The sequence below is a fragment of the Maylandia zebra genome, linkage group LG15 (assembly GCF_041146795.1).
Source record: "Maylandia zebra isolate NMK-2024a linkage group LG15, Mzebra_GT3a, whole genome shotgun sequence".
Classification (NCBI taxonomy): domain Eukaryota; kingdom Metazoa; phylum Chordata; class Actinopteri; order Cichliformes; family Cichlidae; genus Maylandia; species Maylandia zebra.
In genome coordinates, this window is record NC_135181.1 from 8,233,921 (window position 1) to 8,250,605 (window position 16,685).

Sequence of the window (16,685 nt, forward strand, 5' to 3'; positions counted from 1 at the left end):
AAGAAAACAGAACAGAGTACAGTGACAACACAACATTTGTATTCTGTAGCATAAACCAGCAACAATTAAAAACAGGACAGAAAGAAGCAGTCAGGATTGTAAACAGTTTCTGTACATTTTAGGAGGAAATGAAATTTTAAAAACAGATTTGAAAGAAATATTTACACCGAATGAGGACAGATGATTCAAGCATTTTAGTTTCCAGTCAACTCAAACAATAAAAGAGATCTAGCCCAAAATCTGATCATCTCACAAGAACTGAAATGCTGACTTTACAGTAGAAGCCAGGACTCAGCTGTGGTTTCTCACAACAAGTAATGTCCATCCAAGTTAAATACACCGGAATGAGTCTTAAAAGCACCTCCCTGTGACTGATTCACCAGTAAAATGTTTTTGTGAGGAAACTGGCAGCAGCGTTGAGCCAGCTACCGCTGGAATCTTCCTTGGCTGTGGTGCGGGAAATTGCTCGATCGACCTCCCTCACAGGGCTCTCCTCTTCTTCTGGGAGGTAATCCGGCAGGGCTGAGTTTTGAGGCACATCCACTCCAGATGATTTCAAAGGAATATAAACCTGAAGACAATGTTATTTAAAAAACAAACAAATTCATAGTTAAACTTTAACTTACACTTCCATATCCTAATATTCTTTACTGAAAGTATATTCAAGTATCCAAGCACCTCTTCTCCTGCCTCATTCTTTATCACTTGTTGGGCCGACAACACCTTAGTGCCAGCGATGGCTGTTGCCAGACTCTGCAAATGGGACATCAGGGAAGAGTGTGAGGTTAATGAAAAATTACCTTTTCTTAAAAATGGTACAATTTCTAATTTTAAACATTTGATATGTTCTATTGTGAATAAAATGTGGTTTTACTTGACTTTATTTTCATTTTACACAGCATCCCAACTTTGTTGGTAAAATGTTGGGTTGTAAATGTTTGTCTTTGCTTGTTACCTCAGTGGGCAGGTCTGAACGGATGCGAACAGTACATCTCTTGGATGCCATTTGGAAAGTGAAGCTTATCACTCCTTTGACCTTCAGAAGAGCTTCCTCGCACAAACCTCGATGCTTAATGACAGAGAGATTACATAATTAAACTTACTGGTGATTATAATAGCTACATAAATGAACTGTATGTAAAAAGCAGTCGACTTACAGAGCTGTCCAAGCCCTGTATGTGCAGAGTGATGGACTTGGCCTTCTTGTTGGAAGAATTGAGAAAGAACTGGGGTTTCTTTCTTCTCTCAGGCGGAGGATTAGCAGGTGCATTGAGAATATCGTAAACTTCCTTGGCCAAAGAGGTGATATCAACAGAGAGACCATCTCTGTATGGAGAAAGGTTATATTTAATCATGTGCTTTGGAGGTGTGAACACTCACCTTCATTACAAACTTATAACTATGTTATTATGCAAAAAAAAACGGCACAGAATTTATGCATTGAAAAAGCAGCCAAGTATCACTGTAAATTTTACATAGCCACATTAAAATGCAAATGAAATAATGTGTTCATTCACAGGTAAAAGTAACCATGGGTGTGTCACCTTGCCAAAAGATTCTCCAAGCTCACCATCATACCCAGTTCATTCTTCATGGTGGGGATGTTGGTAGATAACTCAGCCAAGTAACGTAGGGTCTGAGGACAAAATAGCACAGAAGGGATTTATATACAGCCATGCTTACAGTTCAGCGACACAACAGTGGTATTATCAGTGCACATCAACTTTAGATTAAGTATCATATCACCCATTTCACATGCTTCATATAACCTGCACATAATATAGATTACAGGAGACTTTTCTCCCCCAAGGAATTAAGCAAGTATACTTAATAGGCATGGATGGGTCACCTCTAAGTAATCACATTTATGTTTTGCTTTCAGAAAGGCTCACAGTGTGGGGGTTTAAACCTTCACATAACACATCAAAGATTCCTTCTTTAGGACCATGAGGAGACAAATCCCTGAGAGGGCTGAATTAGGAAGATCAACCACTGTAAAAATCACATTATGAGCTTTAAAAACCTTCTTTAATTGGTAATAAGACTGGAAAACATGGAAAATATGTCTTTTAAATGATGCACAGTGGTGTAGTGATTAGCGCCACATCTCACAGCTAGAAGGTCCTAGGTTCAAATCCATCTGTCACGTTCTGTGTAGAGTTTGCATTAGCTATTTGCTGATGCACTGCCATTTAAAAATGAAAATGTAAAACAGCAGTTTGTCCATTAGATGGCACTCTGCTAAAAGGAAAGTTGCCTTTTAGCAATATGTTAACAGGGAATATAATCTTTGGAATATCACAAACAGGAGCCAGTCGGATCTGAGCAGAGCTGAAGTAGAGCGTAAAGAAGTTAACAAACAGCTGCCCATAACATTGTGTGTGTTTGAAAGAAAGAAAAGTGCTTGCTATATTGAAATATCAGACTTCTAAATCTCCAAATATTCTGTCTTACAAATCCTACATCTAATTAATAGGCAATTCTAAATTGGCTGTGAATGTGAGCATGAACATTTGTCACTATGTTTAGTCCTGCCACACAATAGATATGTCCACGGTGTACCCTGCCTTTAGTCTTATGACAGCTGGATAGGCTCCAGCCCAGCCTTGACCCAATGATGAAAGCTTTCACCTTCACTGGTCTCTCTCTTAAAAACAGAAAGCAACCTAATGTTATTAAAACTATGTAACTAATTGAAATTCAGAAATAATCTGAATCCCGTCCAATAACATACCTGTAGAGTTGCAAAAAGGACATCTGGGTTCTGGTGGTCCAGGAAGAGAACCAACCCAGGGAGACAGCCCTGATCCTGGACTATCACGTCGCGGTTCTGGGGCTCAGAAGCCAAGTCCCGGAGCTGACTCACCACCGACAGTGCATCCATCATCTTTAACAACTTTATCGGACTGTGAAAAACATTTACAAAGGAGTTAGTCATTCTCAACGTTTGGCATGTGGTGGACAAAATATCTACTTAAGAGTGTTAGGTAAACGACGTGCGGCTGTTGAATAGCTTTTCCTATCCCAAAACTGTCCGGTGTGAGGTCATACTACAATTCCTAATGAATGTTTCAAAACTACCAACATTGTCAAACATACAGGCCGGATTAATGTTAACAAGTCAAGCAGCTACGCTGCCGTTGAGAATGTGGCTAGCCAAAGAAGCTAGCTAACTACTTTAGGAGAAAAGGCTAAATAAACTTAACAAAAAATACATTTCCTCTTTTTTCGCTCCATCTTCATAACCAGATATTGGGGAATCACTTTAACTGCTATTCTATTAAAATATATCACAGTTATAATTAAACTGTAGTTTTGTAGCTAAATGTTTCTTACCCAGGGCAGAAGCAGCTCGTGCACAAATACAAATTTGGTGCAATCACCCGATTGGTCGACTAGCCTCCGCTTACGCCGCAAAGTCGCCCACCCCTATTGGCTGCTCTTACTACTTCTGTATCCACAGCCAACCAGAAGACGTCTCGCTGCTGCAGCGTTATTTGACTTTACAGACTCCTTTTAATCTGAACGCGTGAGCGAAAAAAGGGAAGCTGCAGATTCTCGGTGAATATCATTTAGTTTACAGTATCGTCTGGGAACATGGCTTGGGAGAAATGTAGCTGCTAATTCACGTTTTGACGGTAAGTGCGACTATATGTTTTTTTTTCTTTTTATCGTGTGAAATCCCGGAGGTGTCATGCACGTTAATTTTGATGATCCACGCAGCTTTTCCACTGCGGTGCCTCTCTGCCCCCACTGCTCAGAACGGCAGGACACTGTGTAACTTACACCTAAAGTCAGCCATGCTCTCTCCAGTGTGCTGGTACACTGAGAGATTGCTGCCGAATCAACATCCAGTAGTAGAGACCGACATTTGTCTCTGAGCATCAGTGATGGCAGCAACCGACCGTTGGCTGCACTTACTTTCATTTTGCTGTTGTAGGTTGTGTCCTGGTCATTCTCGTATGGGTTTAACGTTTTTCTGACCTTGACAATTCCAATGTTTAACTCTAACTGTCTGAAGCTACTTTGTTATCAATACAAACCTATGCATTCGTTATATTTTAAACTCTGTAAGTCTATAGGTTTGAGAGTCGTGGTGTTTCCTCTGCAGAGAAGTGGCAGATGAAGGAATCGGTGGTCACAGATTATCAGATTACTATAGTCATTATCATCATTATTGTTATTATTTTCCTAGTATCAATATTTGAACCATTATTTGTTTGTTGGTTTCATATGTGATTTTTACTGTGAGGCATTATCTTACTTTACGTATGTGTTATTTTTGGGTTTTTTGTTCTTGTTGTTTTGTTTCAGGTTTCAAGCATGTGACTTAGACCCATCCTTTCTGTGTTGGCCTCCCACCAAGACACTCAGCAGAAAGCAGAGCTTTGCAGTCATCAGCTGGTGCAAGAAAACATCCTTCCAATGTCCCTAGCAGAGGATGTTCTTTATGTGCTGCGCATCGTCCTGGAGTACTTTGGTGTTCCTCCAGACGTGGTATGTGCACAGACGCACTTGTGTCATTCTTTTGTTTTGCAATACTCAAACTCCTGAGGCATCCGTGGGTTGCTTGAATCAGTGATCTGACGTTGCGACATTATGTTTCTGTCTTGTCTGTGTCATCGTGCATTTTAGCTGGTTCCAGTGTGGAATAGTCCGCTGTGCGGTCAGTATCGCAGCATTGTGCGGATGATTGGATCAAATCTCCCACTGACACCGACACCACGTGTCCAGTTTCAGGTATTGTACAATCTGTGTTTTACAAAACATGTTTGACTTTACCCAGTCAGCACTGCTGGCTAAATGAGTCCATACACTTGCATGCACGGTTGCATATAATATACAACACAAATGGCTATTTGCAATGAAAACAATACATTTCTCTTGTACATGCATAAAACAATCAAGAGCTGCAGTTGATAAGGGTGACCACATTTTGATTTCCAAAAAAGAGGACACTTGGCTCAGTCATGAAGAACTTGCTTAAAGAAACATATTTAACATATTTAAACGATGCCTTCTCTGTGCGGTTAATGAATTGTAAACTATGTCATATAGGCTTTTACAAGTCAACAAGTGCAAAAAAAACTTGAATTAAATAATGGTACAGAAATAATGCCTCATCTGCATAAGAAAAATTACCAGTACTTGGTCGATACGAGGGAAATTTCTTTTGCAATTCATTTGAAAAGATCCATTTGTGCTTTGGGATCTTTTAAACATTATTACGCGCGTTGCTGTGCGCTGTCTGTCCCGTGTGTAAGCGTAGAACAACTCACAAAGCAGCAGCACACATGGGTCCTCTGTCGGAATATAGGAAAGCCTGGACATTTTTATCAATCTCGAAAATCCCCCCGGACAGAACGTGAAAAGTGGACATGTCCGGGGAAAAGAGGACAGTTGGTCACCCTACAGTTGATCAATGTAACATTTGGCATGTTGACAGCTTTTTAATTAAAAACTATTTAATTCATTCATTCTACTGTTGTCTATGTTGTTGTTGATAATAACAATAATAGCAGTCTGTGTCCCCACACTACAGACTTCTTTTCTATCTTAAAGAGGAGCTGCAGCTTTTGGCATTTGTGCATTGACTTCATTTTCCAGCCCTGGAGCTTTCCTCTTGCTTTGCTGGTGGACTTGGTGGGCTTTAAGGAAATATAAGAGGAATGACCACCCATACTGTCTCTAATTGTCCTTGTCTGCAATAGAATATAATCAAGGCTTCACTATGAAAAGAAGTTAATGTTATCATAACTGTTTTTAGAATCTCTTGACTCTTATTTCTCTTGTGTACTCGTTTACAGCGTGTAATCCCTCCTTATCCTTGTCTCCTCAGGTCGCTTTGCTCGGCCATAGGCACCATGAATATATCGAGCCCATTGTGGACACACCAGCCATCCCTTCCTTTGCTGATGTCATGTGGGTGTTTGAGGATGAGGGTGACAGCTGTGCTAAAACGAGGTAAAAACAAAAATGACACAGCACAGATAAAATCACCCTCCCTGCAACCCTGAATTCCATAAAAGTAAACATACAAATTCACTCATTAGGCAGTCTTGTTGGATGTGATTAATGTCACTGCATTTACACAGAATCTTACCTTTTTATGTTTGTGAGATGAAAGGACAGCATTGATCATTCTGTCCAGACAACTGTAAGACATTAAATTAATATACGAATGATGTGGGGTCTCCGTAGGAACCACCTACCTCCAGTAAGGCGAAGTACTGTAAATCAAGATGTGATGAGATGTCCAGAACCAGCATTCATACGAGCTCAGAGAGGAGGGCCACCTGTAAGACAGACGCCTGATTCAGAAGCTCTGAAGAAGATCACAGCGCTGGAGAGTGAGCTGCTGAAACTGCGAGCTCAGATTGCTTTGATAGTTACTGCTGCTCCAGCCTCAGGTACACAATGTGTTTGTCTTTGTCCCATTTTTCAAGATGCTTTCATCTTCTCAGAACACCAACTGAGTGTTTCTTTCTTTTTTCTTGTTTTATTTTTCATCGTGTTTTAGGTCTGGTTGAATCCCCAAATGAGCCTGCCTCACCTGGGATTTCCCTTTCCCATCCACTTCCAGCGCTCACCTCCACACCTCGCCATGTGGCTCCTCCTCCTCCACCACCACCCCCTCCTCCTCCCTGCCCTAGCATTTTCACTGGGTCAAAGGAAAGGAAGGATGAGAAAGATCTCGATAAGGGTCACCAGAGGACCAAGGGGTCTGAAAATAAAGGGATGCCCTCCATGCTGGATGTTCTAAAGGACTTAAATCATGTTAAACTGCGCTCAGTGAAGAGGTAAATATGCAGATTTAAAGAAAACTAATCATTAAAAATGTAACTCTTTATATCTGAAGCTGCAGAATGCTTTCTTCATTGCACCAGTAGTTCAGCATCCTGGCGTTTCCTGCTTGTTTTCCTGTAATTTGAAGTAGATCTTTCCCCCCCCCCACCTAACAAAGCATATTCATTCTGTTTTGCAGATCTCCAGGGGGCAAACCAGTTAGGAGGCGCAGTAAAGGAGGTACGGCATTGCTTAATGACCCGGCAGCTCTGATTGCTGAAGCACTGAAGAAAAAGTTCACCCATCTCCGCCACAACACTTCCTCTGACAAAGAGAACTCCCTTGAGCTCTCACCTTTCGGCAGTCCTGAGTCACCTAAGGTTTGTTTTCCATAGATGCGCTGAGATCTTTGAGAAGTTAAAAAATGTTATCCATCCCCTATGATGATGTGCTTGAAGGAGAGTTCCTAACCTGACACCTCTTCTGTTGCAGGTTCCTCACCCCCCTCGGCGAAGTCGGGGACACCGCCACCTGTTACATCATTAAAGAGTGACATCAGCATCAACAGCTCCTACAGATGTGCCTCACAGCGGATTACTACTGCAGCTACTGACTTGTGTTTTTGCTTGTCCTTACTTTGTCTTATTATGGACTACAATGTGCTTGTCTCTGTGTCTGTTGGGATTTTAAATGTGCTAACTATGTTAAAATGTGTATGTTTCTAAGCTGCTGTAAACAAAGGGGTTTGTACACAAAGGTTTTTTTTTGTCATTGGATTCTTAACTGTTTTAACTGTTCTTAGCAATATGTTTGTGCAAACCACCTTTTAAAGCAAATAATATAATGAATTTCAGGTAAGCGGTGCAGCTTGCCTGCATTAATGTTTCACTTTGTGAGCCCTACCTTCTTACCTCAACCAAGTGAAATCTGTAAGAGTGGATTCTGAGATTCATAGAGCTCTATTCTATGCAACTGTTAGCAGGATATTTCTATTTTATTAAAGAGTTAAAGTGCACTGATGAAAGTGTTGTTATCTTAATTTTTCAATTTATAACAGACTTTATACAGTTTTCTCAGACAGGCATGAACATTTTCGCACTTTTCTCTCTTGTTTAAGCCATCTCAAAGTTCAAACCTTGTTGAAAAATCAGTGCAGTATTATAGATTGAAATCGAAGGCACCCGCAGGTGACAACATTTAGTCGACATTGTCTGTTTGTTGCAGAGAAAACTTACAAACATACAGTACAGCACTTCAGAGTCACACTGCTAGCGATCGAAGATTTATGTAACTTAACATTGATTGAAATGGTCAACAGCCAATTAGGACGCAGAACACAATGCACAGTAAAAAAAAAAAAAAAATGCAATATTGCACAAAATTAAAATCCGCAAAACAGCGAGGCCGCGAAAGGTGAACCACGTTATAGCGAGGGACAACTGTACACTACAATTTCGGCCTCTTTAGGTTTCTACTGGCATGCATTTGACAGGGGCAGTAGCAATATTTTGGAAAGGGAAACCTCTCACACACTCATAAGAGGAAGCTGCTTACTTTTTCCTGGCACTGCATCTTCCACAGGTTACACACAGTGACACTGATTGACCAATAATGACAGTGTAACACAAAAAAATGTTCATTACAATAGAAATCCTGCTAGTAATTGTCAGCTTATAGTCAATTTTACTGTCATTTATTTAGGATGCCTTGTTATCTTCTTCTCTTTTCTCACTTTCTTAATCAACATTTCATACTTGTCAGTATTATGAAGTATTTGCTCTGACTGATTACGTAGGATCCCAAAAGACTTCATTCTTCTCACTGAATTTATGTCAATCTAATTCTTGACATTTTGACGCCTTAGATATTATGGACACCTGAAATAAATTACACCTGTTCAAAAAAACAAAAAACTGGATTACACAAACATATTTCATATTTCACCAGCAGGTTGGATGTCTGTTTATTTTTGGAGATAAGAAAGAAATGTGCTGAATGATATTTCTCTCTGTGGTAAAAATGCATAATTTTGATACTTTTCATATAATCTGATATTTGTAGTGGTATTGTGACTTCCCTAGAATCTGAGACATTCAGCTCAGCCAGCTAAATGACATTTTGGCCCACAATCTTATATGTTCCTCAGTTTTCAGTTGATGCAAAGGAGAACATTGTGAAACACAGGTTCATTACACTAACCCAAGTCCACTAGGGAGACCATATTGAGAATGGTGAACACACAAAACACAGATGCCAATGAGTAGAGGGCATCAGGACTATTCTTTGGTCTTACACAAGTCAGTAAACACTGGAACAACTGCTAACTGTGCTCCTCTGGATACTCTCCTGAGTTGAAGAATACTTTTGAAGGACTGCTGTCTGGTCATTGAGCTTTACTACTTTGCTATGGAACATTTTAGTAATTTTTCTGTTACAACTTAACATGCTTGTGGTGTTACACTAGAATTACAGAATTATGTTTTTGAGTTTTGCCTTAAATTACAGTTCAAACAAGTGTGTCACAAACTTTCTGTGTTAAGTGGAAGTGCACGTTTGTAATTGTGCAATGCTTAAAAAAATTGATTTAAAGAAGTATGGTTTTGTTATTGTACCGCTTTTAAAATGTTTCAATATTTTAGATATTTTTGTTTAAAGTACAAGGATTTACAAAATCCCTTTATCATTGACAGAAGTCATCTTGCCTATAGACCAATACATATTTTTTAAGGTGGTCATTCAATCTCAAATCAGCCAATGTTAAGAAAATTTCCTGCTTGACCTTTTCTAATTTGCATAAAGATTTTGTCGTGTTTGAACATAATCAGTACTGTGAAATTTTAGGTTCGCATCAATAATATCATATCAGTTTTATTTTTTTGGAAAAACTTTCCACTGACCCACTTTCAGGTCTTCTTTAAGAACACATCAATGTTCAGTATTTGAACATAAATATTTCAAACTCCATTAAAGATAAAAGTCTGTATTTTCTCTTGTTGTTTTTTACCATCAAGTTTTGGCTAGTTAAAATATGAAAAAAAAGTCCAATGTTTGTTCACAGCAATTTAATTTCTGAATGATATGTAGTTGAATTTTACAATACCAAAAAAATAAACCATATAGAATACTTGTCACAAAAAAAGGGGAAAAAATGCATATCAGATGCTATATATGGCAATGCTTGAAAATGAACATCTCAAAAACTGTACTCAAATTAGAATAAAAATAATAATCTATTTAAATTTCTAGAACATTCTCCAATTTGCAATAGACATATTATGGTTCAGTTTGGACATATATATTGGAGCATCTAATTTTTTATTACCATTGGCCTACCCTTGGTAAGCTTAAGTTCCCAAAAGAAAAGTATTTTATTTGAGTTTTACTACTGTGATTCAGATTTATAAAGGGGTTTATAAAATAGCATAAAAAACATAATTAATTTGAGCTGGGTTAGAGATTATTTTTCCTGATTGGTCCCAAATCTGTGTAATGTCTTTACACTGTGTAATGTCTTTAAAATTTGTACAAAATATGTAATATGTACTATGTAATTTTATATGTATGTAATATGTATATGTAATATGTACTATGTAATTTTAGTTTCATATATCAAGTACTTTTCAAGATATATTCTTGTGAAAAAAGGTCCGTCAACCCGCTTTAAAACTTTTTTTCAAAATCTACAGCAATTACATTTATAATGATTACTGATAAATTTGATCAAAACATTTCTTTTAATAAAAAGGTCAGTTGACCCACTTTCACACCATTTTTTTTTCACGCATTGTTATAACAATTCTAGATGTGATGTAAAATATATGCATGTTTCCCCAGTGATTATTTTTTCAGATATTTGCTTTATTTTGCAGTAAATTCAACTACATATAATTCAGAAATTGTCACTGTCTTCTTCTAATTGTTCCAATATATTTTTTATTAGTGTGTACTGAAATAGGCTGCTTAAATTTCATAACTTTTTCATGTATCCAGACCAAATTTAAAATCCAGATTTTTTTTATATATATACTATATAAAAAAACATATACTAGAAGGAACAGAATTTATTTCATTTGATGGACTAGTTACACAATATGGGATCAACAAGAAAAGATTTTTAGAATATCAACAAATTAAATCCATAGTAAAAAAGAAATTTAAACCGGGTCAAGTTGAACTACAAACACCACCAAGTGTGGTTCAATTTCTTACTCTTAAACCCCCCAAATTACTATCCAAAATATACAGAATGCTTTCTAAAACAGATGAATCAATATCACTTCCTATTGCAAAATGGGAAGCGGATTTATCAGTTAACTTAGACCTAAACTTCTGGTCTCAGATTTGCTTAAAAACCTTTCATCTAATTAGAAATCCCAGTCTTCAATTAATTCAATACAAAATATTACATAGAGTGCACTATACAGGTCATCGGATGTTCAAGATGGGCTTTACGTCTACCAACAACTGCTCACACTGCCAAACCAATTCACCGGACAATTATATCCACGCTCTTTGGTTCTGTCCACCAGTTCAGAAGTTTTGGCGCGAGATATGTGAAGACTTATCGAAGTGTCTGAAATGTAACATTCCAACTTCCCCCTTAGTGTGTTTGTTGGGCAGCTTAGATAATGTCACTTCAGAAAAGAATATCGCCCATATGATTTTCACTGCCCTATGCATAGCCAAGAAAACAGTCCTCATGAACTGGAAAAATAAAAATAATCTTAATTCTAACCAATATAGAAATTATCTATTAGATTACATTAGTCTTGATACAGCCTCTGCCACCACATCAGATCAATTGCTCTGGGCTCCTTTGATCAGCTCCATCACCTAGTGGGGGTGGGGGGTCATAGTTTGGTCCCGCCTTCACTGTTGTGATTGGTGTGGGGGTAGGGACAGGCTTAGGGCGTCGGGGGGGTTCCCCGGAGGCATCTTCCTTGGGGGGCTCAACCCGGGGTAGCGGTCATGTCCGGTTAGGGGCTCTGTTGGCTTTCCGGTGACTGTTTCCTCGCGGCTGCGTGCAGCGGGGCTAGGGGAGGGTCTGTGCTGACGGCCTGGAAGACCACAGAATACAAGTGGGTGATCACAGAATTTTCTGTGGTTAAGAAAAACAATGTCACAACATTGAACTAAGTGAAGAACACTCTTTAGGAGTTACATGTATAACTGTCAAAATCTACAATCATGCGACACCTTCACGAAGTAAAATAGAGACAGTTTATAACAAGGAAGGAATCTCTTATTACAATAAAGAACAGGTAGACCAGATTAGACTTTGCCAGAAAACATTTATATGGGCCTCCACAGTTCTGAAAAAAAGAAAAGGAAAAAAAAACATGTGTTCGGGCAGATGAAACCAATAATGATCTGTACCGGAATTACTAAGAAGCATCCAAAGGATGTTTGCCTATGAAACATGGTTGAGGCAGTGTTATGGTATGCATGGTTCTCAGTGGAACCCAGCCACTAATTTATATTGATTTATTAAGCCAAATGCAGCAAAACTGATGGAGCAGTGCTTAATGGTGCCATTGGCTAGTGATCCAAAGCAAATGCAACAGCTGCCAAAGATTTTCTAAAGGCAAAGAAATGAGAAATTCTTTAATGGTCAAGCGAACCTGATCTCAACCTAACAGAGTAGCTTTTCAGTTACTGAATACAAAACTGAAGGTAGAGAGACCCACAAACAAGCAGCAACTAAAGATGGCTAGATAATATGAGACACAAATTCTCATGATCCTGGGTCCTTTTGACCCAGCGTTTTGTGTTTTCTGTTATTGTGATTTTGGTTCTGTTCTTCCTCTGTTTAGTGTTTATTCGGTTCTGCCCATGTATTCCTGTGTTAAGTCCATGTTTCTTAGTCCGTGTCCTTGCATGTGTAAGTTCCTGTTTTATTGAGAAGGTCTCCGTCTTATGTCAGTGTGTTCTATTTATGTTTCCCCTGCCTCGTCAGCTGTTATATCTTTCAGGTGTGTTCCCCTCCTGTTTCCCATCCCCTGATTCCTGGCGCGTGTATTTATAGTGTGTGTTACCTCGTCCTTGTTGCTGGTTCGTCTGTGTTATTTGGCGTTTTCGTGTCTGTGAATCTCCTGCCGTCATCCTGTGAATTCTCCCTACAAGTTGCTTTCTCTCGTGTTCAGGTTTGGTGTTTAGGTTTTAGTTTTCTCAGTGTAGTTTGTCTAAGTTCGGTTTCTCGCCACACTCTCCTTTTGTTTGTTATCACTCGAGTTTTGTGTCAATAAAGCCCTCTCATTTCACTGCATATCCGTATCTTGGGTCCTTTGATAAATTCACACGGCTTGCCCCGGCAACCCGTGACAGAAATTCCTTTGGGGTTGCATCAGGAAGGCTATCCAGCATAAAAATCTGTGAAATAAAAAATGGAGTACCCTCTGTTGAATCAGGGAGTGGCCAAAAGTAGCTATAGGATTTCTTGAAATAATTCTAAAATAATTTATTTAGACTGATATGTATTACCAATTACTTTTTGGTGGAGATTGTGTCATTGTACAAATACGTACTTTACCTAGCTGGATTTATAATTTTGCAATCTAATCTTTCTTTTACAAGCTTTTACAAATGTTGGTTTCATCTGTCTAAACAGTGTTATTTCAAAACTGGGCAGTCTTTCTTGAAATGTTTTTCAGCAAAGTCTAATCTGGTCCTTTTGTTCATGAGGTTAGGAAAAATATCTTGGGGTAAACCCTCATACAGCATCACATTCACTAAGTTGTCTAGTGATTATAGACTCAACAAAAATATTCCACATGTTGTGAATGTTGATAAAGGATTTTTCTTTGTTATTACATTTTTGATTTAGACACTCCTGAAAGTTTCTACTCTGGTCAAGAATTCTCATTAACAGCTTCCAAATCCAAATCCAAGTCACATCTTTATGACTTAACTTCATATCCATTAGTTTACAAAGTTGAAACTAAGCAAAAGGTGTTACTGTCCGTTATATTTATGCAAAAACATGGATCCGACATTCCACAACTGTCATAATGAAGTTCTTTAAGTATGTTTACGGGTGAATTTGTTTTGAGTCTGAATTTTAAAAAGGGCATTGCAAGAAAAACAACTGAAGTTTTGCTTGATCTAAAAAAATGTTTTACCTTTTGGTATGCTGAACCTTTTAGTCTATCTCCATTGGGGTGACGTCGTCATCCATGGAGGAGACAAATGGTCCAGCGGCACTGAATGGAAAATAAAGGCAAATGCATAAACCACAACACCTGTTTATTTAAGCAGTGGCAATAACAGTATGTTGTAAATTAATTTTTAAACAGTACATAATGGAACTTGCTTAAAATTAAAAATTAAATGTCTAGTCTATTCTACAAAGCAGAATTCAAAGCTTATTGTAAGCTGTTAAATCTGCTTAATTCTGCAGAGTATTTTAAGCTTACTAGTTTTCTACTTTTCTACTAGTTTATACTAGTTCAACAAAAAGGTTATCCCTCTCAGGCTCAAATTAAGTTTTTGTTGCTAATGCACAAAAGAATACCTGCAGTGGTACTTCTGAGTAAAAAAAAACCTCATAAAATATGTATGTGGGGTAATCAGGTTGTTTCAAATCTGCAATGCCTGCCTTGAGAGGGTTATACATCTAGCATGTATACAAACAGGTACTGAATATAGATCCACAATAATGTAATGAAGTTTGTCAGTTTGTGTTTAATGTAATAAACACAAACTGTGTGTTTAATGTAATAAACACAAACTGACAATGTAAGTAGAAAAGTGTGTAAGTACCCGGCCAGGAACTGGTTGTTCACCGTAAGCAGTCCAGTCCATCGGTTCTGGTTCCTGGAATGCAAAAAAAAGAAAAACAAACAAAAAACACATGATTCATATCACATTGTGTCGCATTGTAGTGCTATTATACTGCTATGAAAAGCATGTTGTCCTGGATATGGTCTGTTTGTTGCTAAACCCTATGAAAACCTTACTTCGTGGGCAGCGCTAGTAAACATATTTGGCGTAATGGGTGATAGTTTGCCCTTGATCACAAGGTTAAACTCAACCTGCAACTAAACAAAAAAGCTTTATGGAGTTAAATATACTATATAATGGTTATATTATAATACCAAATACTTTTTAAAGCTAAAATTCAACCTTACATATGAGTGATGTGGAATGGCAAGATACACGTTGATAGCGTCCATTTTTCCGGAAGTATGTCAACACGTACAAACTTGGCGTGCTATCATGTCTAACTATTCATGACACAAATGAATGCTATTCACAGATATATATGTACATAAATGCTCGTCATGCAAAACTATTAGTTATTGTATTTTAGTATTTTTAAAACCATTTAATTCCTAATATTTTTTAATTTATGTTTTAGTTTTCTGTTTCTGTTGAAAGCATATATTTGTATTTTACAAAGTAAACACAATTTATGTTTAAATAATGAAAAATATAAAAGCACTAATTTTCTTTTTATGAAAATTATTAACTTTTAACAAGATTTTTAACTAGGTATTCCCTCTATGCTGAAGATGCACTATTTAACATGTGCTCTCAAATGAAGTGTACACAGTCTCTCACTCTCACTTTGGTTTAGCTCAAAACGCACTTCTTCTTTTTGTCTAAACAGTGTACAGTACGATGAATGTGGTTTACGGTCCACACTTCCCCAGTATCTCAAATAAGAGAAAAAGAAGATAGCCTTCCTCACTGGCAGGATTAGATGCATATATTAGATGCTTCAAAGAGTCATTTTGTAATTATCAATAGCAACTTCAAAGTTCAGGAAGAGGCCAGCTGACTTCAGTATGTATTTGCATGTATTTTTGCATCTCTAGCATGTTTTTTGGGGGGTTTTTTTTGGTCTCACAAGTAGGTTGTGGATGAATAGTCAAATTTTTTAGGAAGTGTCAGGGTGCTGGGTTTTTAGTTTTGAATTCATGATTCTTTCCTTTACATTATGAAGATGATTTAAGTTCAAGCTTTATATAGTTTAATCTTGAGTTTGGTTCTTTGAGTCTATGTCTTTGAGCTTATTTGTATTTCTACTACAGTCAGGTTCCTTTTGTGTCTTTGTCTCATCCCTGTGTTTCCTGTGAGAGTTTGTCGTGTTCTCTGAGTTTATGTTTCCCCAGTCATGTCTTTATTATTGCATAGTTCCCATTTCTGTATAGCTGTATATCCCAGATTCTGTAAAGTTATTTATTTCATATTCTGTATAGTTTTTTTCATATTTATATCCTGTTCATATCCTGTACATAGCTTGTACTCACTACAGCCTGTACATACTTATAGTTATAGAATATTCACAACATACTTCATACCGTGTACATTATAACATACCATAATAGACCCATTTCTGTAATATACTCACATATCTATATTATTGCTAATATATATTGTAATATATCTATATCACTAAAGCACTTCTGGATGGATGCAAACTGCATTTCGTTGCCCTGTACCTGTGCATGTGCAATGACAATAAAGTTGAATTCTATTCTATTCTATTCTATTCTATTTATTCTCTCTCTGTCTGATTTTTTTTCCTGTTTGTGATCTCCCTATGTGTCTCACTCCCTCTCTCTGTCTCTGTCTCACTTACCTGTTCCTTTGTTCCTCTCCTTGTGTTTCATCCTTGTCTCCTCAGCCTGTCTCCTCATGTTTGCTCCATGTCTCCCTTAATGTTCCAGGTTATACTCCTTTTCCCAGAAGTGAGGGATTTCGTCAGCTGTAAAGGAATCAGTTGCACAGAGGTGAGCTGATTACCACCAGCTTCTAGGTGTGTCAGACAGGAATGCAGGTAAACAGGAAGAACCCTGCCTTTGAAGCAAACTAGGAGTTTTACAGATGGTTATGGGAGGCGCAGGAGAAAATGTCAGCTCGACACAAAAGGATATCATGAAAGTTTCTATTTCTAA

General features: G+C 37.8%; 2 protein-coding genes and 1 long non-coding RNA gene across 10 annotated transcripts; 1 reads left to right on the top strand and 2 right to left on the bottom strand.

Moving 5' to 3' along the window:
* Nucleotides 1-17: 17 nt before the first annotated feature.
* armc1l (armadillo repeat containing 1, like) lies at nt 18-3,458 on the bottom strand. 3 transcript variants are annotated; one of them, XM_004541948.5, is made up of 7 exons: nt 3,337-3,458; nt 2,735-2,906; nt 1,545-1,636; nt 1,158-1,326; nt 956-1,069; nt 679-753; nt 18-571 (listed from the first exon to the last, which is right to left on the bottom strand). In XM_004541948.5, exons 2-7 carry the CDS (start codon nt 2,885-2,887, stop codon nt 377-379), a joined length of 798 nt encoding a protein of 265 aa, XP_004542005.1. In that variant the 5' UTR covers nt 2,888-2,906; nt 3,337-3,458; the 3' UTR covers nt 18-376. The 3 variants fall into 3 exon arrangements, with proteins under 3 accessions (XP_004542005.1, XP_004542006.1, XP_004542004.1); XM_004541949.3 differs by lacking the exon at nt 3,337-3,458 and adding an exon at nt 3,216-3,334; XM_004541947.6 differs by lacking the exon at nt 3,337-3,458 and adding an exon at nt 3,207-3,229.
* Nucleotides 3,459-3,483: 25 nt separating this feature from the next.
* On the top strand, nt 3,484-7,801 carry mtfr2 (mitochondrial fission regulator 2). The gene is made up of 8 exons (XM_004541946.6): nt 3,484-3,638; nt 4,315-4,497; nt 4,636-4,740; nt 5,840-5,964; nt 6,202-6,410; nt 6,521-6,800; nt 6,986-7,166; nt 7,279-7,801. The coding sequence occupies exons 2-8, from the start codon at nt 4,426-4,428 to the stop codon at nt 7,330-7,332; spliced, it is 1,026 nt and encodes a 341-aa protein (XP_004542003.1). The 5' UTR covers nt 3,484-3,638; nt 4,315-4,425; the 3' UTR covers nt 7,333-7,801.
* Nucleotides 7,802-11,205: 3,404 nt separating this feature from the next.
* On the bottom strand, nt 11,206-16,545 carry LOC106676072 (uncharacterized). Of its 6 annotated transcripts, none has more exons than XR_013093109.1 (5): nt 16,370-16,545; nt 14,545-14,598; nt 13,905-13,985; nt 12,822-13,155; nt 11,206-11,843 (listed from the first exon to the last, which is right to left on the bottom strand). It is a non-coding gene; the product is annotated as an uncharacterized LOC106676072 (long non-coding RNA). The 6 variants fall into 6 exon arrangements; XR_013093108.1 differs by lacking the exon at nt 12,822-13,155 and adding an exon at nt 14,742-14,816 and having other exon boundaries at nt 13,905-13,929; XR_001342182.2 differs by lacking the exon at nt 12,822-13,155 and having other exon boundaries at nt 13,905-13,929.
* Nucleotides 16,546-16,685: the final 140 nt, after the last annotated feature.